The following is a 25,505-nucleotide window of genomic DNA, read 5'->3' as shown; positions in this document are numbered from 1 at the left end:
GCAAAGATATCAATTGTGGTCAAATCCTTGCAACTAAATAACTGTTCCTCTTACATTTAATGGTCTTTAGTATTTAGTATAAAATAATGTGACTTCATTCATTGATTGATCGCGCGAGATCTATTTCCATTTTGGTAAAAAATATTTGAGATATTTTAGATTTCAATTTCAGTAATGTCAGACTGGAGTAGAAATTATAACATCATCATGTCTAAATCATACTCTTTTAACTTGAAACTTTTGCCAGAAATATCATTCCAGAGGAAGCTTAACATATATAAACCAATTCAGAAAGTGATTTTTATAGTCTTTTGTATGTAAACACTTTCTAACTTTCAAATTTCTAGGCTAACACCATGAACTAGACTGTAAGATATGTCGTGACACTTTGCCCTCACTGATGTGTGAGGGCGCACCATCACCGCATACCTTACAGACTATAACCATGAACAAAGAACAGTCCAGTCTGTCCATTGGTAAACTTTATATTAATCACCTTGTGCCAGAGTTCTTTTTCCTGTGCAAGACTGGAACACGAAGCTACAAACCAACAATTTCCAAGACTACCTTGACTAACATCACCACTGCTGGCTCCTTCAACAAACAAGTGAGGATCATCACTAATTTCCTGTAAATAAACAAATAAACAAACAACGCTTAGACACAAATAATAACATAAACAAAACCTTTTGGCAGCTGAGGCTGATTGTATATAAATGATAACCATTTTAACTCCCCAAGGAAATATATAGGGTACATCTCAGTGCATTTCCTAGAATTGCACCACATTTTACAGTCTACTACACAGGAGATAAAGACATTTTTATAAACTTCACCTTCTAGACAGTCATTTGATGATGTTACATCACCTATATTAAATACAATTTCAGAGACACACCATGTGCCACATTGCCTCATTGGAAGTCAGCAGAAATACATAATGTAAGAGGTGAACAATGAATAGTCATGACTCCTAAATGCTTATTGCCTTCAGTGAAAACACCATGAATATTCATTAGTCACGTATGTATTTGAGAGGTAATGTGACCAACAACAAAATCTCCAAATGTGGCACAACTTCAACTTTCGGTTTCTCCAACATGGCACTTAATGTGGGTGATGAACAATCATGTAATGACTCTCAAGAATCCATAGCTTATGAAAATGGCTTTATTTTGTCTGAGTATACTAAGATATCAATAATTTATATATTTATAAATACTCACACACATAAAATGACTCATTTGACCTCATAGTCTGTATATGACAATGTACATATATGTGTTGTGTGACCCTGCCCTCCCATCACTGTATCAGCCAGTATTCATGTAAAAAATACTGGTAACGGCTGAATGACATGGCACATCTTAGTCATTTGACCTCTGTGACCTTTCTAATTGATGTATATACACAATACACAATACAAAGAAGTTAAAATACTGTGAGTGGTGTCTGACTTCAACCTTTTCACCTTTCTTTCACAGTTTCTTTTATGCAATCCACATATCCACACACCCATGACCCATGACCCATATATACATGCACACAAATACATTCTAATCTATTCTATATAGTAGGTGTACGTTAGCCCAATAATTGTAGTGTTTGTTGTGATTTTGAGGGTTTTTTCTTCCGTTTTTGTGGGGTTTTTACATTACGATGTCTAACTGAAAGCAAACACTACAATTCCTGGTGGACAAACTAAAATAGATGAGATCACGCTGAAAACGTGAGTGAGATGTCAGCATACTACCCATTTCAAAATGCTGCATTGATGCTACTGTTGCCGATTTTGATTGAATTTGTGTGTGTGTGTGTGTGTGTGTGTGTGTGTGTGTGTGTGTGTGTATATGTGAGTGTGTGTGTGTGTGTGTGTGTGTGTGTGTGTGTATGTATGTGGGGGGGGAACTATAGGTATCAAAACAGGTTACAATTGGTGTGGTACAACTAGTAACATATAAGTCTCTGTGTTATAGATAAACATACTTTAATAAACTTTCATTTTGGCCTTTATACAAATAATATTTTGGCCTTTCAAATGGTAAAATTGGAAGAAGACAAGGTCCCAGTCTTTGAAGTTACTAGCTTGATACAATGTTCAATATTTTTGTTTAAAAAAAGTTGATTCACCTTTTCTTTCTCAGAGAAACCTTCTGATATCATGACTCATTTGAATTTCATATTTCTATCAAAAATGTTAATAACTTCGATATTGAAAACATGATCAGTGACAAACATACAACATATGTAAACTTTACAGGTTATATAATTAACAACACATATAGGTGGATTAGGTTGACAATGCACTTTGAAATTTATACATTTCACTGTTTCTATTCCTCACAGCTATAGCAGTGGAAATTTCCCCAGATTTTCAGTTCTTTGTAACAAAGGTTATAGAAATTTCATCAAATGCATTGTATTTAATGTATCCCTTTTCAGGTCAAGGTAAAAATAAAGGCTGCTCCAAGAACTCCGACAAATCTCTGTTCCACTCCAGATATTTCTAGAATTGGCAAGATTCGCAGATTATTAGATAAGGCAACAACAGAAAAATTAATCCATGCATTCGTAACATCTAGGCTAGACTACTGTAACAGTCTCCTGCATGGTATCTCGAAAGACCAGCTTGCTCGCATTCAATCCATCCAAAATGCAGCCGCTCGCCTTGTCAGTCGCACTCGCAAATTTGATCACATTACCCCCATCCTAGTTGATTTACATTGGCTGCCAATTGATGCACGGATCAAATTCAAAGTCTTGTTACTTACGTATAAAATTGTACACGGAATCGCACCATTGTATCTGAAAGATTTAATTGAGTTGTATGTCCCAGCTAGAGATCTTCGATCATTGAATACATTACGCTTAGTACCACCAAGAGGCAAATTCAATAGAATGTATGGCCAAAGAGCTTTTTCTGTCTGCGCTCCTGCTTTGTGGAACCTTTTGCCCCTAGAAATTCGCACCGCCGAAACGGTTGATTGTTTCAAACGCCATTTGAAGACGCATCTTTTTGTGCAATATTTCTGTTAAACTCATAATTTTTTTTTGCTCTTAGACTATTTTTGATATGTTCTTACCTCGATCTCTTTTTTTATCAGTATTGACTGCATTTTAATTCCCTTTGTTTCATGAACATTAATTATGTTGTTTTTTTGTGTTTTTTTTTTTTTTACTTTGTTGTGTACAATGCACTGAGACGTATGTGTAGTGCGTTCTTTAAGAATTAAATAATAATAATAATAATAATAATAATAATAATAATAATAATAATAATAATAATAATATCAGAGTTATCAGACCACATATTTCCATAGCTAACACATAATACTGTGGTATTAGTAGGAAATGCAACTTTGCACTATTGTGCTGTATTTCATTTACTTGTACAATGTTTACAGGCAGTGTAACAGGAGATAAAGCATAGAGAACTTGAGTCTCAATTCCTGTTTTTTTTCAGTGAAAATAACATAATTCACCATTCGTACCAAAAATCAAGCTTGTACATTGTATTTATTCAAGTTCTCATTTTACTTCCTCTTGCGGATCTTTCTGTCTCCTCTGAATTAACTCATTCTAGCTTAGTTTCTATGTAACACAGATATTTTAGTTTTTGATTGACAACTTAGTATAATATAAACGGAAACCCTGTATATTTCTGAATTTTGGTGAGACGTAAACATTTTTTGAAAACACAAAATGAGAGTGACTTTCTCTGTATCTTAGTTACCTTGGGTCGTTTCCATTCTACTTGACCAGGTACTGACTTGCTATAAAAGATAGACCGATCTTCAGCGGGAAATTCTGGATCTGAGAACAAATTTCCCTGGTCTTGACACATCTTTTTAAGATCTTCATATTTCTGACCTTTGAAAGGAATAACTTTTGGACCAAATATGCTACCTGGAAAAAGAAACATGTTAAAAAGCTTTAAAATAGTTAAGCTACAAATGTACAATGTCATGTAAAAGGTAATCGGTCCAATATGTAGTTGAAAATATCTGACATTTTGGGATTATCCCTTCATTCAGAGTTTACACTTCTAAACTTGTGTGGGAATGATATCAATTAGAATTTATATATGTATGTCACAGCATATTTATCCTAAGTACAAATACAGCATATAGTAAAAATGGTGAGTGGTCAATATGTCTTGGCAATGGTTGTACACAGGTAATGGTTGATCTACAGGCAATTGTATTCATTTTTGAACGAAACTTCAGGTTTGGTGGTCTGAGCTGGAATTGAGCACAACCATCACCTGTATTTCAACTATTTGGTCTACAAAAGTTTATGATGACAACGTCTACATGTACAGGTTTTGTATTTGGTGTTGTATTCCCGACAAAAAGTCAGCCTATTCCCCTTATTTGAGAATACATATATGTGCTGCCCTTTATAGGGTGCATTTTCTAAACCTTTGGTCTAAAATGGGGTCTGCATTTTTTGAGCTGAAGAGTCTAAAATGGCTCTGCCAGTCAGTATATTTTACACTTAATAACTTAAGTACTATAATAAATCTTATTCCACACTGGGACGTTTGCATCCTTGAATACTGCATACATGTACATGTATATCTTTCAACTCAAAATGTGAAGGTTGTAAATTTAACCACTAATAATAGCACAACATAAAAATTCATCTGTACAATGACCTTAATACCATATCACCTGTACTTAGTATACATACATTGCCAATCATTGTACAGGTATTACCTATTATTTACACATAAAACAGCTGTCACCCCATATCACTTCGTTTAATATAATTTACTGACATGTATAGGCTCCACCATAATCACTAAATTTTAAAAATCATATTTCACTTTTACATTCTTATTCTTAAACCAGCAGGACACTGAAATTCAAGTGTCTGTGATATGTGATAGCACATATTAATTTGCATCCGTTAGACATGTATCATACTGCAGCCTTCATAGTCAATATTCTAGTTCCAAAATGCATTACATGAGAACATCGCTTTATAAGTTGCTACATCTAGACTTGTATTGTCTTTATTATAATAGAAATAACATTTTCATAATGAAATAATAGAAGGGCATTCATGTTGATGTGCAGCTCTTAATTGTGAGTGATTTTATAGAATATTAAAGATTAAACACCATCAATGACAGAGAAGGGTTTTAACATTAAAGTGACAACCATCCCCAAGTAGTGCATGCAATCCCCTGCATATACAGAATATATGGTGTTGTACGGGGAGACATGTGATCTTAGAACTGGCCACAAGTCTATTGTTATATGTGTATACTATGTACTCTGCATTTTTACAGATAAAGACCTCTATTGTTTATGACTTGGGTTATTTTTAGACATAATGAATGCTTGGCATGTGGTTGACATTGCGAATATGATTGCAGTATTATGAACCCAGGTCATAGTTGTCCCTATGTTAATGTTGTGTTAATGGTCTTGCAATTTCATTAATATTTGTAACATATATATTTGTAGATATGTAAGTTGTCTATTAATATGGGTAACTGTGGATGCATCTTACAAGGATTTGTACTATGTTGAAATAAGTAAATATACAATGTGAATATGACACAGAGTCTGGTATGTTTACCAGTAGGTTTAATAAAGTACAATAGTTTCAACAATAGCTCTCCAATTTGCTAGCCTGATGACAGCTGGTGCTTACTCTGGTAATATCATCTGGCACATATTAAACTCTCTCCATTACTAACACATATTTGATGAGGTGCAAGTGACAGCCCAGTAGTATACATGCAGTAGCACTGAACTAGCTGCAATAATTGTAGTGTTTGATGTGATTTTGAGGGTTTTTCGTCTGTTTTTGTGCCTTTTTTTGTTCCGAAGTTTAACCCGAATCAAACGCTACAATTCCTCTAACGCAAACGCAAATAGACGAGACCACGTTGAAAACGTGAGCGAGGTGTCAGTGTACCACCCGTTTCATAATGCTGCATGCGTTGCTATATTTGCTGATTTTGACGGAACTGGAGTACCTCTGAACACTTCTTGGGTCTTAAAGGCCCCGTAATTAATGTTGGCGTTAGGAAATGACCAATAGTTTGCCAGGTAAGCCGTAATTTAGCAGAAAAATCGGCCCAACTTTGCGATTCAGATCTGAATCGCTTCCATCTATTTGCGTTTGTGTAAGAGGAATTGTAGCGTTTGATTCGGGTTAAACTTCAGAATGAAAAAAAGCACAAAAACAGACGAAAAAACCCTCAAAATCACATCAAACGCTACAATTATTGCAGCTAGCACTGAACCAGCCTGGTGTGCAGCTACAAATGACAATGTAGTTCTGTTAGAAAGTGTTCAATAGTATACATTGGCACTGAAATGTACACATTTAGTGGTGCATGTCATAGAACAAAACTTGGATCGTAAAACCAATCAATGAAAAAGTTACATGATAAACCCACATACTGACACAGAGCAATACCATCTAGGCCAATCTGATGCACCACTGACTCACACAATTTCCAGTGACGCACCAAAATTTGGTGTTCCCCTATCTCTTACTACGTGGTGACTCACAAGAAATGTCAGTTTTTATCATTTTGACTCACAACAACAAAATATGGCTATCATTAGACGACACACAGACACAGACAGTTTTAGTTATGAACCTGCAAGACTTACACTGGAGTGTATATATTACAAACAAGTCTTTATCTACATTGTGCACATGGAGGTATACAACATGACATGTACATGTATGTAGGAAGGTGTTCTGACCTCCATGATCTACACAGTGACATACCTCCTAAATGGTCCTCCTTCTTTGGGAATATGTCCATGGTTGGAAGAGTTTGAGTTTTTACGTATCCTAGCTGTCACACTTTGATTATAATCTGGTTATGTATTGGCGACTATGATTACAATGACTTTCACTTCTACACAATTCATGGTAAATGTACTTTATTGTACGATATTCTAATGTATTTGTTATTAAAATTAATCTGGTAACATTAATGAATTTGTCAAATGTTGTTTTCAATAGATAGATGTATTCAAAAATCACAGATACAACAATACAATAGATGTACCTTGGTTTTTATTGTGCTAGTACTAAGTCAGTTACAAAATGTAGTCTAGTTCCAAACAGGACAGTGTTTTACGTATTAAAAACTTCATTACACTTTTCCAGTCTAGTCAAGCCCATGACTCCTGCACAGAATTCTGAGCTCCCCCAACAGCGTTCATTTAAACATGATGACGTCGTCGCATCCCCACATGATTTTAGTTTAAACAGACTGGAGGTGGAGTCCTGGTTGGACATTTGTATATCATATCAGTCCTAGAAACATGAGAGAGGTCAAAAACATTTGACAGCCTGTCAATTTGTGATGGATTACTACTGACACGAGCCATTCGCGCTTCGCTCACTATGTGGTCGAACCACAATTAACACCTTGAGTCACTGGCTTGACTAGACTGGAAAAGTGTAATGAAGTTTTTAATACGTATAAAAACACTGTCCTGTTTGGAACTATAGACTATAATAGGTCAGTTTACCTTCTAAGCTAATTTTGATTTTTTAATGCACTGTGAATCATTTACACTCACTTTGGAATGGTAAATTAAAAACAACTGTGATGTTTCAATCTATTTATTTAATTGTGCCATGCAATGATCTTATTATGCAGAGTTGCTGAAATTCACTTTACAAATAATATTCCTGACAGTGTTATTATAACAAGTGATATTTCAGTACTGGCAGCTGGGTAAAATGCTATCATTTATTTTCTCATACAATTTTTTATTCTGGTAAATTTATGTTCACCATAAAGAGTATCTATGATGAATGGCGCAGACAAGGGTTAGCTAGGTCATTCCCATTTGTACATGCAACATATCATGTCATTATCAGACAGGCCAATAATGAAATGACTGCTGGAGAATATAATTTATTTTGAAAGTTGAGTCATATACATATAATATCAGGAATGTGGAAAATTATATTTTTGACAGGTCTTATTTCTGAATTATATTCATTTATAATTTGCATTCATACAAAACCAAATACATAGATGTCATTATATATTTATAAATATTCATAATATTCAATATATATTTGAAAGTCAACAAAATTGTACACAGTGCTCTCTCTTCATTTTCAGGGTTTGAAATTAGAATTAGTCCAGGGTAAAACTACATGTAACGAATACCACCAAATTTGTAGGGTGGTACTCTATTAAATCAATTGGAAATTGTAGCTGAAAGTGAAATAGTTCATCCAGGGCTAAATTTGACCATTGAACAGTGCATAGAACTAAATTCTGGCCTTGATTTTTCATCATCATAAAACCACAGCCTCTGTTACAGCACTGCCTTTACTTTGCAGTGTCACAGAAGGTTTGCTGGAATGTGATATTTTGACAAGAAGGCTATTGAGACTAACAACACCTCATTTAAGTAGGGAGACCTGGAAAAGCAAATATTTGGTCTGGTTGCTATTTGATATAATAAACTGAAGTGTTGTGAAATATGATTTCCATTTGAACAAAAGGGTACCCTGATATTACAATCAAGCTTGGCATCCTTCTTAGCACTTTTTCCAAGGAGAAAGCCTCTAGAATAAGTCTTCCATACATGTAATCAGTTTGTTACTGCACGTACCCAATGATTCATGGAGTAATTAGTGTTAACTATCAGATAATATGAAACCATAATTTACAGTATACAATGAGAACAGTGAAATATTATATATTGTTATGTTGTACTATACTTCAGCAGTTGTTCACAGACTATCTAAATCAACAGTTTGGACTGGATAGCTTGGGAATGCATTACCATAGTCTAGTGCTACATGTATCTGTGTGGCATCAAATCTCAAGATCTCTTTTTAGTCTAGTGCTATCCTGTATCAAATCTCAAGATCTCTCTTTAGTCTTAGTGCTATCCATGGCATCAAATCTCAAGATCTCTCTTTAGTCTTAGTGCTATATCCATGGCATCAAATCTCAAGATCTCTCTTTAGTCTAGTGCTATCCTGTATCAAATCTCAAGATCTCTCTTTAGTCTAGTGCTATCTGTGGCATCAAATCTCAAGATCTCTCTTTAGTCTAGTGCTATCTGTGGCATTGAATCTCAAGATCTCTCTTTAGTCTAGTGCTATCTGTGGCATCAAATCTCCAGATCTCTCTTTAGTCTAGTGCTAACCATGGCATCAAATCTCAAGATCTCTCTTTAGTCTAGTGTTATCTGTGGCATCAAATCTCAAGATCTCTCTTTAGTCTAATGCTATCCATGGCATCAAATCTCAAGATCTCTCTTTAGTCTAGTGCTATCTGTGGCATCAAATCTCAAGATCTCACTTTAGTCTAGTGCCATTCATGGCATCAAATCTCAAGATCTCTCTTTAGTCTAGTGCTATCTGTGGCATCAAATCTCAAGATCTCTCTTTAGTCTAGTGCTATCTGTGGCATCAAATCTCAAGATCTCTCTTTAGTCTAGTGCCATTCATGGCATCAAATCTCAAGATCTCTCTTTAGTCTAGTGCTATCTGTGGCATCAAATCTCAAGATCTCTCTTTAGTCTAGTGCCATTCATGGCATCAAATCTCAAGATCTCTCTTTAGTCTAGTGCTATTCATGGCATCAAATCTCAAGATCTCTCTTGGGGTGATTTGTTACCATGGATAGATACATGTAGATTTATACCATGACAAGTTTCTGGACTATAGAGTTACTATCATAACAAGATACCAGATATCAAGGATACCAAAGTACACTGAATATTTCAATAATACCATAGCACATAAAAAAAGGTAACCACGACCTCTGCTTTAACACCAATAGCAGTAGGATATCGCTGAGTATCTATTTTTCACAGAGTTACTGGTACACTTTACATCACTTAGTGAATCCATTTATGTCTTTCTGTTAAATATACTGGGTAAAGGTTGTTATACAAACTAATCAAGTATGCACAGCAACATGTAACTGTCAATTTTTCATTTCTAAAAGTACTTTCAAAAGGTCAAAATATTACATGTTTAAAGATCTGATGCCATGGCTAAATGTTGAAGCACGAGTGTGCCAAGGGTAACTATACGGTTATAGTGTTTGCTTTTTTGCTTACTTGTTTGTTTGTTGTTCTTTTGGTGGTGGTGGTGGGAGAACTGTAATGACATGCAAATATTTTTGCACTTTAAATGGAATCACAGTGTGAGTTAGTAATTAAAATTAGTGACATTTCTACACTATCCCTATAGTAATAATTTCTTAAACTCATTGAGCAGATCATGCAGATGGTTGAACATGCAAAAAGGTGTATTAATTTATAAATATTTAGTTGTCTCTCTGAACTATAAACTACAGTTCCATAATTAAAATGCCCTAAAATCAACATTGGACATATGTTGACAAATGTAAATGTGAACCATACAAAAAATGTATATGTACAAAATGTCAATATCTCTAGTTACGTAAAGTGGGAACATTATTTGTCGGAGGACTTTAATTCAATATTTGAATATTCAGATATTTGCTTTTGATATCACTTCCTGTCTAAAACAATCATCGGTTGCTTGTATACAGAAAACAAGTGAACACATCAGCTTGATTATATTCATACCATTTAAATTCAGTCGAGCAGAATCATATGTAATAAATACTGATTAATCAGATTATACCACAGTACAAATTTCAACAAAAGAACCATGTAAACTTGTGGATGTTGCATAATACTACAGACTAGATATATCATCAACTTTGTCATCAAATAAAGATCGTTGCTGTTGATTAGAGGTATGCATACATTGATATACATGTACGTGTTTACTTCATAAAAACGCAGGTCAGATTTCAATGGCGTATACAGATTTGGGTGAGACAAACCATTGTCTGGCATACTTTTATAGAAAAAGTTGGTCTTGAATAAATGAATGATTCTATCTAATCATATGGCTTTACTTATTATATGAAACTACATGTAATAAATATGAGAACCTAGGATTGGATAATGGGCCTTTAAAAGTGATACACACCTCACCCAAATTGTCTGCTTTTTCTTTACATTTTCTATGTGAAATTTTGCCTGAAATTGATTAGTACAGCTTTACAGATTACACATTCGGTCTTATTTACTTTTTAGTCCAGGATGATATTTAAATCTACCTAGACCACTAACATCTACATGTAAAATAAGTGGTTTTAACAGAGAGCTCTCGAATATTTGACACACCACTAATGCATTAAGATTTGGTTTTCTCTTATCTCTCTGTGATGATTCACAATATCACAAGAAATGTCAGTTTTTATCATTTTGACTCACAACAACAAGATTTGGCTATCATTAGAGGGCTGGACCCAACTTATAAATATGAGATAATACATTATATTTTTTTTATTTTTAGCATTATGTAATCATCAAATCAACTGCAGTTAATTAGCATTATTTAATAATGAGTGTGAGTGAAGTAATCTCATTATTTATAATTTAGAAATACATCTTGTAGAATAGGGTTATTCTGTGGTTTTAAATATCATTCTGATTGGAAATAATTTTTTTAAAATAACAAAATTACTGAAAGTAAACTAATGAAAATATATATCTGTATAAATAAGCATAGGGATGACAATGTCACTGTCATTTCACACTGCATTATTTGGGTAATAATATGTAATAAATGTAAAATGTCACTGTATGTACATGTAGGACTCATGATCACCAGTCTGTTTACTGCGCTGTCACCATACGTTGTTAGCTGGTCGTACCTTCCTAGTCCACATACGCGAACTAAGTACTCACATACTGAATTTAATATCAAATCTCATTTATCATTCATTATTGTCGTCTATTAATTCTGACAGGGTGAGATACAGATACAATTATTTTCACATTAGTACATAACCGTTACAGATATCCAATTTAGCAATGCCATCATCTTTTCTACACGTATATTGACCTAGAACTATAATACACATAATCCATTGGGATATAACATTCTACATTATTTAAATAATGCAGTTGTCTTCCCTGTATATAGGTAGATAACAAGAGCATTTCCGAAAACAAAAATGTTGAGGTTTTCACATTAGTTATTCTGTCGATCAATACTTGTCAGCAGAGTACCAAATGAAGATAGGGGACCTGCACATTATTACTAACAATCAAAAAATAGTTCTATAAATACTCTATGTTCACTATGAGTACACTAGTGAAAATTCATGATAATGAGACTACCCGACAATCTGAGGCCATCCCAAGCAGGCATAAACTTACAACAATGCTGCCAATCATTTTCACTTGAAGACATTTACTGGAATTAAGTCACAGGAACATTGGTATTTAATTGAGTATTTTTATCAAGCAAACAGTCATTCAAAGAAAAATCTAACCAAATATACTGCTTACATGTACATATTACCTAATGTAAATATTGTATATTTTCCTTCTGGACATTGCCTAAGAATAGCCTATGCCTCAACAATTTATGGAGATTAAATAAAGTCAATAATAATAATAATAATAATAATAATAATTAATATACTGCATTCTTAAAATTGAGTTCTTCCCCTATCTATAAGGTTGTCAATATTAATCTGTATGTTTCTGATAACATGCCTATGAAACTCAGGAAGCTTAATTCTCTTTCTTTTTTTCCAGTTTTTGTTTATTGTAACTTTGTTTGCTATGATTATCATATTGTGAAGCGTCTCCTCTTTGAAGTGGTAGTTGATGGGTGGCACACCACAATTAATGTACTTTATAGTCTACACTATATTGATAACTGTGAACAAGTATTCAGTTTGCATGACTGTTGATCAATGGCTTCAACAAAAACATTTGGTATTTACAAAATGTTCATACTTATTGAAATTGACAAAGTTCAAATAAGCCTTGCCTATCAGACATCAGCTTTTTGTATCATTAGTCTCAGTATTAAAGTTCATTGTCAAATGCTGAACATTGTTATGGTTATTCACTATCACATTCTCTTCTCACCATAAAAGGTACTTATACAAAATCAATATCTGAATAGGCTTGATTTTTTTAATTTACCTCTTTTTCCTGTGAGTGGGTAGGTGTTCACTCCCAGAAAAACAAAATTGAAAACAAAAAACAACACTAAATGAAGGGAATACAGGTAAATGAAGTAATTGAGCTATATTCATCACATCAGATTTTAATCAAATTGATACAGAAAATTGTTACCTGTACATTTTTAAACTAGAAAATAGCATGGTTTAAAAATTAATATCCTTACTTACAAAATGTAGAAACTAATATATAAATGTTATTAATTCTTGATCTTGTTAACATTTCAGAATTTAATTTATTTTTTGCATATTAAAGAGCCTTACTTATCTAATATAAACTGATTATTAATCTTCACAACCAATGACCATATTGTCATTTCGTTATTTTCAACAAATCCTAAATTGGATGGCATTTATTACCCTTTAAAATACTGACTTAGGAAGACACCTGGTACCAGCAAAATGACCTTGTCCATCATCTGTTATGTCTGGTACATCTTTAGGTTGAAATAAATTACATGTCAAGTGTCATCTAAGTTTTGACCTATATATCTATAATGGTAGAGGTGTTTGCATACCTCTCTAATCAAGGTTTGCACTTACGTAAACTGAGAAAACATCCTGTATATTAAGTGGCTCATCTGATGACATATTAATAACATAATAATAATACCATATGTCTAATTGTTGGTCTTTGACCTATGACCTTTCTCATGACCTTGTATTTTCCACCTGTATTTCTATCACACATTAACTGCAATGCCTGGCGATAATCAAAAACATTCAGAGATGGTGACATTTCAGTTAGACCACCAACTATGAGTGAAATATATATATATATGCAAGTTTCATATTTATTGAAATAGTATTAAAATATTACCCATGTCATAAGAAAATGAATAAATTCTCATCATACAAGTGACAGTTTAACTGTAGCCTAGATCATCAATAATGTTTGGTATGTTTAGTACATTTCATCAGCATTATGCAGCATTATGTAAACAATTTATCAATATTTCCCCTACCAGACAGTGAAGTACATGAGTATATTTCACTAAATATAATACATTTCGTTCTTTAAATTAAATTGAATTTCCCTATCTATACGATTCTTGTAACAATATTTTCTATTTCCCCTTCCCTTTTACTTGGTTCCCTTTTTTTTAAATTGTGGTTAATGCTAATTTTTATAGTTTAATGTGATATTATATTTATTTTGGGCAACAGCCAATAGATACAATTCTGAAAATGAAATCTGATTGACGACTCCCCTTTTATCATTAATGTCATTGTTATAAAATAATAGAGCAAGCAATTTCTGGTAACCCATATTACAATGGTATAAACAATTTACTCCACTGAAAGCAAATTACAATATAATGTGTATTGCTTATTATAGCTAGATCCCTTAATTAGCTTGGACATTGTAGTTGTACAGCATACAAAAGTAACATATTGAAACTTGTCTACAATGCTTCAACAGATTGCTGGGTGACTATTTTTTTTATTTTACATCAAAAAGAAATTTAACACAGGAAGTTTGTTATCATAAATTCAAACAGTGCATTTAAGTGTACTAAAAGCAGCCTTTGTGAACCTGTGCATATAGACCCAAAACATGTCAGTTATTGTCACTATGCGAGTTGTGACTGTAAATGTTGTAACAGGTTCAAGTTTCAATTCATAAACTCGCTATTCATGCTCTATTGAACCAAAACAATTGCATCATAGATGACTATTATAACATTGATGTAAACTGTAATTCACTAATTGTGTGCTTGCCATTGTTTCAATCATATTGACTTTATACTGTCCTTCAAAAACGATGCAACTGTAAGTCGACAAATATAAACATTACACTTGACACGACGTTCTTCAAGGCTCTCTAGTTGTTTTTTCACAAATAAACGGGCGTTCACCTCTTTAATTACGAGATGTCATACGAATATGGTGACCAGTCAATAAATTTACGTGCAGTGTACTAAATTATGACAAAGTTGTAGTAAACAACCAACACAGTGTGTACGGCGACTCTAAACAACCAACTCTCTACTTTCTCACACAGTACCTGCATAACATAACCCTGGTCGGTAAGATATGACGGGGTCACAGGGGATATTATGTCTGGGTATTTAAGGTCAAAACCTTTCCCAGTAACGTAACACACATACCCCATGATTCTATGATTTTAAAATACACATCTGAGCTGACGTGTTGCATTGCTAGTTACAAGTACAGCTGTCTACACGAGGGACATCGCTGTATCTCGGTATCGTAGTAGTAGATAATCTGAAATTGCATTTGTTATCGATATCAGCCTGATACGGGGACAAAACTCTACTCTACGAAAATAAAATAAATACCAATTACCTAAAGGCTTACCCATCGTCTCTGTGGAAAGTTATGTTTCAATGCACATTACATCAACGCAAGGACAAATAGCAGTATTCGACATCCACTTATCGACGCGATCGACCAACAACAGTTAGACCAAACCCACTTTCGGAACGCCACCGACAAATTCCGAGCATTGCCGAGATGAAAGTTAGGGCATTAAGTTACAACACGGGGGGCGCACACCAATCGTCTACATTTTCAAAAACATGTCGATATTGCGACACGATTACCAGACAAAATTTGAAAATTATAATGAATTGAAATTACTACAACTGCATATCAAAATATTGATTTGAAGGCCAAATAAGACAATACAAAGTTATAGATAATTAGGGTCCTTAAACCTGAAGGTGGAATCCCCTGGACGCTAGACCTTTGACCGTTCTAATATGGCTGCCTCCTATGCTACACACGTTTCTTGTAGTTGACCAAGTCAAAATATATCACACAACGAAGCTCTGGTGTACCGTACGTGATTGTGGATTAGCCGTTACTCTGTGGAAGTGAACTGATACCCATCCGTTGATTCAAAGAACCTAAAGTTTATTCCATCAGTGATTCGCAGTGGGGATACTGCATGTGTGTTGTAATTTGTGTCTGGTCCATCAATGGTGTTTAGGAACCGCTAGTAACTTACTTACTGTCATCGCCCAAGGCAGTGGAAATAGGTACTTTTAAGTTGCGTTAATAATACCGAAGTTCAAATCGAAAATTTAACTTAAAGACATTATATTCACAAGCTTTAATCAAGATGCCTCTTTCTGATTATATATCATCCCTCCAAGACAATCCATATTTTGGTGCTGGTTTTGGCTTGGTAGGTGTAGGTGCTGCACTTGCATTTTTACGTAAAGGTAGTCAGTTCGGAATGGTTGCCTTCAGGAGACATTATATGATGACACTGGAGGTTCCAAGCAAAGACAAAAGTTATTCTTGGTTATTGCAATGGATTACTTCACATGCAAATAAGACGCAACATTTGAGTGTGGAAACTACCTTTCATCAAACAGAAGGAGGTAGCATTAGGACAGAGTTTGATTTTGTACCAAGTCCTGGAACTCATTTCTTCTGGTGAGTATTAATATTAATAACTGTTAATGACAAGTATCTATAATGTGCTTATTCTCGAGAAAGCAGAGCTCTTTACATTGTGTTCTGTGATTTTTATTCACTGTCTCACTGACTGTGTGTGATGCTACCAATGGCAACTGATTAATGTGGTTTAAAATTATGCACCTAAACTGATTGGTCACAAAGGGGAGTGGTAACATACATCAGCATAATTAATTGACTTTATTTTAAATAACGTTAATGTGTACATATGCCCTTGTTGAGATGAGCATAAGAGCAACTTAATTTACATATAGTGAATATTATGTAAATATCTACATGCAGCCATGCTGATATCTGCCATTGGGGTGTGTGGCTACATTAATTCTTTGCATTAGAAGCAGTTAGTGCTACAGTGAAGTAAAATGACAGATTGCGATACAAACAGAGTATGCTGTATGAGACTAGGCACAGATATACATTGTACACTCATTATTACCCCTGGTATAGACCTACAATGATACAACAATCGTTTAACTTTCCCAACTCCCTGGAGATCATACAGTCACTGTAAAAGTGCTTGCATATCTGAGAAAAATGATACAATAAAAACATATGTAAAGTTGTGAAAAAAAAGACCAACTCCGGTGCAAAACTAGTCAAATATACAACATATTAATATCAATATTTTGGCAGTCATTATGAGGAACAACAGGGGAGGGAACATAAATAAAGTTACCAAAAATGTTCCACATACAATGTAGTTCTGTACAAGATTTATTGGAAACCACTTGTCAGTTATACATCATTCCATTTTGTATATCTCTCTTCCACACACACATATAGGTATAAGAATTATTTGATCAAAGTAGAAAGGAACAGAGAAAAGCAGATGTTAGATCTTCAGCATGGAACTCCCTGGGAAACAGTTACCTTGACAACAGTTGGAAGAAACAAAGAAATGTACTTTGAAATTCTTAGCAAAGGTAATAGTACTCTTCTGTCTGTGAAAAGATTTTGAATTTTGAATTTTAGTTGTTTCAAACATCATGGTTGCAAACATCAGGGGTTAATTTTTGTGGAATATTTACTGATTATATTTTGTCTTTTAGCAAAGAAATTGGCCATAGAAAGACAAGAAGGGAAAACAGTGATGTATACTCCCCTTGGAGTTGAATGGAGACAGTTTGGGTATCCTAGGAAGAAAAGACCGTTTAACTCAGTAGTTTTAGATGCTGGAATATCAGAGAGAATTCTAGATGATGTGAAAGAATTTATACAAGATCCTAAATGGTATACAGATAGAGGTAAGATTTGTACAGAAACTTAGCTGTAAATCACTTCAGCGATGCAAAATTGCCTGATGGAAACTGGCACTTTATGAAACAGATAAATTTACAGTTTACAAATTGCCTGATTGATTGTTTGATCGGTCGGTTCGGTCGGTCAGTTGTTTGGTCGGTCAGTTGATCACTTCAAAATCATGTTATTATAGATACAGTAATACATGTATAAGCCTAGTAAAATCTTTTCTTCAAATAAGAAATTTCAAAAAATGATAAACAAGGCAGTTTATTTCATCAATTTCATTTAATGCAATTATAATGCTGTACATATATAAAGAAAACAATATACAATTTAATAATCAATATTGAAATAAACATACCTGGTAAATATATGAATATTGAATTATTGTTAGAGGAGCCTGAGTTTGATTTTATGCAGTGAAAATTAGGAGAAATTAAAACCAGCCAATAATATGGTGTGTCTTTTTTATCATCCCAGGAATTCCATATAGAAGAGGATATTTATTGTATGGTCCTCCTGGATGTGGAAAAAGTAGTTATATGTAAGTGGGTGGTAAAAGTAGTTATATGTAAGTGGGTGGAAAAAGTAGTTATATGTAAGTGGGTGGAAAAAGTAGTTATATGTAAGTGGGTGGTAAAAGTAGTTATATGTAAGTGGGTGGAAAAAGTAGTTATATGTAAGTGGGTGGAAAAAGTAGTTATATGTAAGTGGGTGGAAAAAGTAGTTATATGTAAGTGGGTGGAAAAAGTAGTTATATGTAAGTGGGTGGTAAAAGTAGTTATATGTAAGTGGGTGGAAAAAGTAGTTATATGTAAGTGGGTGGAAAAAGTAGTTATATGTAAGTGGGTGGTAAAAGTAGTTATATGTAAGTGGGTGGAAAAAGTAGTTATATGTAAGTGGGTGGAAAAAGTAGTTATATGTAAGTGGGTGGAAAAAGTAGTTATATGTAAGTGGGTGGAAAAAGTAGTTATATGTAAGTGGGTGGAAAAAGTAGTTATATGTAAGTGGGTGGAAAAAGTAGTTATATGTAAGTGGGTGGAAAAAGTAGTTATATGTAAGTGGGTGGAAAAAGTAGTTATATGTAAGTGGGTGGAAAAAGTAGTTATATGTAAGTGGGTGGTAAAAGTAGTTATATGTAAGTGGGTGGAAAAAGTAGTTATATGTAAGTGGGTGGAAAAAGTAGTTATATGTAAGTGGGTGGAAAAAGTAGTTATATGTAAGTGGGTGGAAAAAGTAGTTATATGTAAGTGGGTGGAAAAAGTAGTTATATGTAAGTGGGTGGTAAAAGTAGTTATATGTAAGTGGGTGGAAAAAGTAGTTATATGTAAGTGGGTGGTAAAAGTAGTTATATGTAAGTGGGTGGAAAAAGTAGTTATATGTAAGTGGGTGGAAAAAGTAGTTATATGTAAGTGGGTGGAAAAAGTAGTTATATGTAAGTGGGTGGAAAAAGTAGTTATATGTAAGTGGGTGGAAAAAGTAGTTATATGTAAGTGGGTGGAAAAAGTAGTTATATGTAAGTGGGTGGAAAAAGTAGTTATATGTAAGTGGGTGGAAAAAGTAGTTATATGTAAGTGGGTGGAAAAAGTAGTTATATGTAAGTGGGTGGAAAAAGTAGTTATATGTAAGTGGGTGGTAAAAGTAGTTATATGTAAGTGGGTGGTAAAAGTAGTTATATGTAAGTGGGTGGAAAAAGTAGTTATATGTAAGTGGGTGGAAAAAGTAGTTATATGTAAGTGGGTGGAAAAAGTAGTTATATGTAAGTGGGTGGAAAAAGTAGTTATATGTAAGTGGGTGGTAAAAGTAGTTATATGTAAGTGGGTGGAAAAAGTAGTTATATGTAAGTGGGTGGTAAAAGTAGTTATATGTAAGTGGGTGGAAAAAGTAGTTATATGTAAGTGGGTGGAAAAAGTAGTTATATGTAAGTGGGTGGAAAAAGTAGTTATATGTAAGTGGGTGGAAAAAGTAGTTATATGTAAGTGGGTGGAAAAAGTAGTTATATGTAAGTGGGTGGAAAAAGTAGTTATATGTAAGTGGGTGGAAAAAGTAGTTATATGTAAGTGGGTGGAAAAAGTAGTTATATGTAAGTGGGTGGAAAAAGTAGTTATATGTAAGTGGGTGGAAAAAGTAGTTATATGTAAGTGGGTGGTAAAAGTAGTTATATGTAAGTGGGTGGAAAAAGTAGTTATATGTAAGTGGGTGGAAAAAGTAGTTATATGTAAGTGGGTGGAAAAAGTAGTTATATGTAAGTGGGTGGAAAAAGTAGTTATATGTAAGTGGGTGGAAAAAGTAGTTATATGTAAGTGGGTGGAAAAAGTAGTTATATGTAAGTGGGTGGAAAAAGTAGTTATATGTAAGTGGGTGGAAAAAGTAGTTATATGTAAGTGGGTGGAAAAAGTAGTTATATGTAAGTGGGTGGAAAAAGTAGTTATATGTAAGTGGGTGGAAAAAGTAGTTATATGTAAGTGGGTGGAAAAAGTAGTTATATGTAAGTGGGTGGAAAAAGTAGTTATATGTAAGTGGGTGGAAAAAGTAGTTATATGTAAGTGGGTGGAAAAAGTAGTTATATGTAAGTGGGTGGAAAAAGTAGTTATATGTAAGTGGGTGGAAAAAGTAGTTATATGTAAGTGGGTGGAAAAAGTAGTTATATGTAAGTGGGTGGAAAAAGTAGTTATATGTAAGTGGGTGGAAAAAGTAGTTATATGTAAGTGGGTGGAAAAAGTAGTTATATGTAAGTGGGTGGAAAAAGTAGTTATATGTAAGTGGGTGGAAAAAGTAGTTATATGTAAGTGGGTGGAAAAAGTAGTTATATGTAAGTGGGTGGAAAAAGTAGTTATATGTAAGTGGGTGGAAAAAGTAGTTATATGTAAGTGGGTGGAAAAAGTAGTTATATGTAAGTGGGTGGAAAAAGTAGTTATATGTAAGTGGGTGGAAAAAGTAGTTATATGTAAGTGGGTGGAAAAAGTAGTTATATGTAAGTGGGTGGAAAAAGTAGTTATATGTAAGTGGGTGGAAAAAGTAGTTATATGTAAGTGGGTGGAAAAAGTAGTTATATGTAAGTGGGTGGAAAAAGTAGTTATATGTAAGTGGGTGGAAAAAGTAGTTATATGTAAGTGGGTGGAAAAAGTAGTTATATGTAAGTGGGTGGAAAAAGTAGTTATATGTAAGTGGGTGGAAAAAGTAGTTATATGTAAGTGGGTGGTAAAAGTAGTTATATGTAAGTGGGTGGAAAAAGTAGTTATATGTAAGTGGGTGGAAAAAGTAGTTATATGTAAGTGGGTGGAAAAAGTAGTTATATGTAAGTGGGTGGAAAAAGTAGTTATATGTAAGTGGGTGGAAAAAGTAGTTATATGTAAGTGGGTGGAAAAAGTAGTTATATGTAAGTGGGTGGTAAAAGTAGTTATATGTAAGTGGGTGGAAAAAGTAGTTATATGTAAGTGGGTGGAAAAAGTAGTTATATGTAAGTGGGTGGTAAAAGTAGTTATATGTAAGTGGGTGGAAAAAGTAGTTATATGTAAGTGGGTGGAAAAAGTAGTTATATGTAAGTGGGTGGTAAAAGTAGTTATATGTAAGTGGGTGGAAAAAGTAGTTATATGTAAGTGGGTGGAAAAAGTAGTTATATGTAAGTGGGTGGAAAAAGTAGTTATATGTAAGTGGGTGGAAAAAGTAGTTATATGTAAGTGGGTGGAAAAAGTAGTTATATGTAAGTGGGTGGAAAAAGTAGTTATATGTAAGTGGGTGGAAAAAGTAGTTATATGTAAGTGGGTGGAAAAAGTAGTTATATGTAAGTGGGTGGAAAAAGTAGTTATATGTAAGTGGGTGGAAAAAGTAGTTATATGTAAGTGGGTGGAAAAAGTAGTTATATGTAAGTGGGTGGAAAAAGTAGTTATATGTAAGTGGGTGGAAAAAGTAGTTATATGTAAGTGGGTGGAAAAAGTAGTTATATGTAAGTGGGTGGAAAAAGTAGTTATATGTAAGTGGGTGGAAAAAGTAGTTATATGTAAGTGGGTGGAAAAAGTAGTTATATGTAAGTGGGTGGAAAAAGTAGTTATATGTAAGTGGGTGGAAAAAGTAGTTATATGTAAGTGGGTGGAAAAAGTAGTTATATGTAAGTGGGTGGAAAAAGTAGTTATATGTAAGTGGGTGGAAAAAGTAGTTATATGTAAGTGGGTGGAAAAAGTAGTTATATGTAAGTGGGTGGAAAAAGTAGTTATATGTAAGTGGGTGGAAAAAGTAGTTATATGTAAGTGGGTGGAAAAAGTAGTTATATGTAAGTGGGTGGAAAAAGTAGTTATATGTAAGTGGGTGGAAAAAGTAGTTATATGTAAGTGGGTGGAAAAAGTAGTTATATGTAAGTGGGTGGTAAAGAATGTCACATTACTTCTAATTTATATATATTATCACATCGTTCACATGTCATGATGTTGTCATTTGCATGTATCTCTCATCATTTTGCAGAACATTCTTCATTATTTTTCTCAAAATTACATTATTTTGCCATCTGTGAATATTCCATCTTCCAATCATCATATATATATTATCACATCATTCACATGTCATGATGTTGTCATTTGCATATATCTCTCATCATTTTGCAGAACATTCTTCATTATTTTTCTCAAAATTACATTATTTTGCCATTTGTGAATATTACATTTGCCAATCATCACCTGTCTCAATACTGACTTCGTAATGTCTAGTTTGATGTTGCAATAAATACTGTCAACATTATGTATTTTGTCTCTAACTTATTCCAGCATATTTAAATAATGTATTCACCAAAATAAATCAAGAGTGAACATGGAATCGCTTTCACGGTTAAATTCTGAACAACCAAATATAATAAAGACAGATTTAGTTCTCCTAAAAGGGATGTGACTATAAAAGTGTAGTCAAAAATTGTTTATGGGCCAAAATAAAATGGTGTCAAAATGTGAAAAGTTGTATTCCTGAATTTTTGTGCACTGAAATAAATACATTCACAGGATATTAGCCTAACTGTGCAACAGATTCATCTTTGCTGGAGATCGAGAATGCAACATATGTGTGTTGAATTTTAGGTTTAAATTTGCCTGACACTGTCTTTCTTGGTTAGCAGAAATTATGGGTGGTTCTTGCTGGTGATATTGAGTATCATATTTGAGTTTAATTTTATCACATGGACATGTAATTAAGAATTGTGTCTTTTCATGTTTACATGAACAGAATGGCTCTTGCTGGTGAACTCGATTACAGTATATGTGTATTAAATCTAAGTGATAAAAGTTTATCTGATGATAGATTAAATTATCTCATGAGTGTAGCACCACAACAAACTATCATACTACTAGAAGACGTAGATGCTGCCTTTGTCAGTCGAGAAATAAGTCGAGAAGGTAAGTTAAGTACTTCCTGAGAGCTTCACAAAATCCCAGAAACATGATGTTCATATTGGCAGTTTGTAACTTAGTCTTCTTGCTAAACGTTCAGGCTTTCTTCCGATATGATAAGCGAACGAAGTTCACAGTGAGGGCTCGGATGTTCCATCCTCGATAGTGATGTTCAGTCGTGTGTCGTATTGTATCGGAAGAACATCCGAGGTCTAGCAGCTAGACTATTTTAACTGGGCCTCATTTTCTGCATACAAAATACACACTAAAAATATACAGTAAAACACATATACATGTATTAACATATCAGCTTGATTGAGGCATGTTTGTTTATGCACAAAGAGGCTCTGTTACTAAAAATGTGGGTTTTTTTAAAAAGTTCTTTAGGTACCCAAATGTCATTTATACACATCATATTTAAATACAATGTACATTTAATATACTCCTACAAATTGTATAGTAAAACAAATTTTAGACACAGTGTGCAATTTGAAATGATAAGTAAATCAAATTTATTGAATTGTATGATTTATTTCAGCCAAGTACGAAGGTATGGGTAGGGTTACATTCAGTGGTTTATTGAATACGTTAGATGGTGTAGCATCCACTGAAGCTAGGGTTGTATTTATGACAACAAACTACCTAGAAAGGTAAGTAAAGTATACTAGTATTATAGCTTTATATTGGGAGCAAGCCCAAACAAACAGAAGACAACACCCAAAATACCCCTATCCCTGGGTTTGATTATAAAAAAATAAATTAGCCAGGTTTGTATGTATGAAGGAGGATGCTCAGTTCGACCCTGTTAAACAACACAGGTTTTCTTCAGGTATTCCAGCTTTCTCCTGCTTCAACAACACGAGGACTGAGCACCAGGCCACTGCTCAGTGGTAACCATCCAACAAACTTCCAAATTCATTTCGACATATAAAAAATTATTATTACAGTACAAAGGAGTGATATATGAACTTTTGTTTCTTGTCTGTAAAATGCTGTTTTGTTAGAATTCATCCTTTGAGATGAAAAATTGAGTTAACTATACCCACACTTGTGTATGATTGCCTATTTTTTGTCACTCATGTGATAATTACCTTCTCTCACTCATTACAGGTTGGACCCTGCACTTATCCGACCAGGTAGGGTGGACATGAAAGAACTCATAGACCATGCCACAGATCATCAGTTGATGCACATGTATACTCGGTTTTACCCAGATTACCCAGAAACCCATTCACATCAGTTTGCCCAGGCAGTGTTATCCCACAAGAAACCCGTCAGTATTGCCCAGATCCAGGGATACTTTATGTTATACAAATCAGATGGTGATGCAGTATTAAAGAATGTTGAAGAGATCTGGACACTTTGATAATAGTTTCTATAATACGATGTGAACCATCGTGATGACTTCATGTAATGTGGACCATGTTTAACCAAATGTAATGAGAAAGACATCTCTTTCTTTTCAATTAACTCTTGCAAGAGTAGTTTGTGAACTTTTTGAAAATATTTCTTGTTCAAAATTTCACCCTCTATTGTCGTAAGACTGTCAATATTATTACAACCTTCAATATGGTACTCATCATATCAGAGTTTTACCTGTATTAACTGAATTTTTTCAGTCTACCATTGGTTATACTTTGGCATAAGATTTTGCATCTATATGGAAAGTATGCCTTTTCAAAGACATCAACTGGAGGCTTACATACGACATCTGGAAGAGGTCAACAAGAAAATAATGTCCAATACTTTTGCAGTTTTAAGTAATGTAAAATAGACATTTTTATGTACGGTTTGTGGTTTTGAGATATAAGGAAATGTGAAATGAGAAGGATAGTATCGTTGTTATTTTTCAAGGGGTTGGAGAGCATATGTCATATGAACATTTCTGAATTGTGTGGAAGGGAAATCTAAATAGGATATCCTGAAATGATTTAAATCAAAGGTAAATTATTGATCTGTTTTCATCGTTGTTGTTTTACAATTTTGCAGGATTATATCCATGCACAATAAAGGAAAATGAAAAACATTTGTTTTGATTTCACTTTGTATGTGTGTGTGTGTGTGTGTGTGTGTGTGTGTGTGTGTATGTGTGTGTGTGTGTGTGTGTACATGTGTGTAAGTGTATGTGTGTTTGTACATACGTATGTACGTGTGTGTGTATGTGTGTGTGTATGAGTACTCGTATGTGTGTGTGTGCATTTAGATCGAGGCTTTTGATATTAATACAGAAATCTTCATTCAAACATCAGGCACTTGCATGTTTATGTTGTTTGACAATGAATGAGGAGTGGTCTTTTCTATAATACTGATATAGCAATTTTTGATAGTACTGAGTAATTTGATTCTTTTTATTGCATACTTTTGATGAAAATTACAAATGGGCTAAAATGCTGCATAAC

At 33.9% G+C, this 25,505-nt stretch overlaps 2 protein-coding genes across 3 annotated transcripts in view; one reads left to right on the top strand and one right to left on the bottom strand.

Annotated features, from left to right (window-relative positions):
• LOC144442300 (calpain-5-like) overlaps window positions 1-15,494 on the bottom strand; it is a 29,786-nt gene extending 14,292 nt beyond the window's left edge. The window contains exons 1-3 of one of the 2 annotated variants that reach the window (XM_078131611.1): window positions 15,368-15,494; window positions 3,734-3,906; window positions 497-628 (exon numbers count right to left, since the gene is read on the bottom strand). In XM_078131611.1, coding sequence (XP_077987737.1) covers window positions 497-628; window positions 3,734-3,906; window positions 15,368-15,371 — 309 coding nt within the window. In that variant the 5' untranslated portion in view covers window positions 15,372-15,494. Of the gene's footprint in view, window positions 1-496; window positions 629-3,733; window positions 3,907-15,355 lie in introns of both variants that reach the window. The other variant, XM_078131610.1, reaches the window with a different exon arrangement.
• A 639-nt stretch (window positions 15,495-16,133) lies between these two features.
• Window positions 16,134-24,587, top strand: LOC144442478 (mitochondrial chaperone BCS1-like). Its single transcript, XM_078131840.1, has 7 exons — window positions 16,134-16,453; window positions 17,279-17,418; window positions 17,545-17,739; window positions 18,218-18,281; window positions 22,943-23,112; window positions 23,645-23,756; window positions 24,217-24,587. The coding sequence occupies exons 1-7, from the start codon at window positions 16,134-16,136 to the stop codon at window positions 24,470-24,472; spliced, it is 1,257 nt and encodes a 418-aa protein (XP_077987966.1). The 3' UTR covers window positions 24,473-24,587.
• The last annotated feature ends 918 nt before the right edge of the window (window positions 24,588-25,505 follow it).

Source organism: Glandiceps talaboti, chromosome 11 (assembly GCF_964340395.1).
Source record: "Glandiceps talaboti chromosome 11, keGlaTala1.1, whole genome shotgun sequence".
Classification (NCBI taxonomy): domain Eukaryota; kingdom Metazoa; phylum Hemichordata; class Enteropneusta; family Spengelidae; genus Glandiceps; species Glandiceps talaboti.
This window is presented reverse-complemented; position numbering and strand designations above follow the sequence as displayed.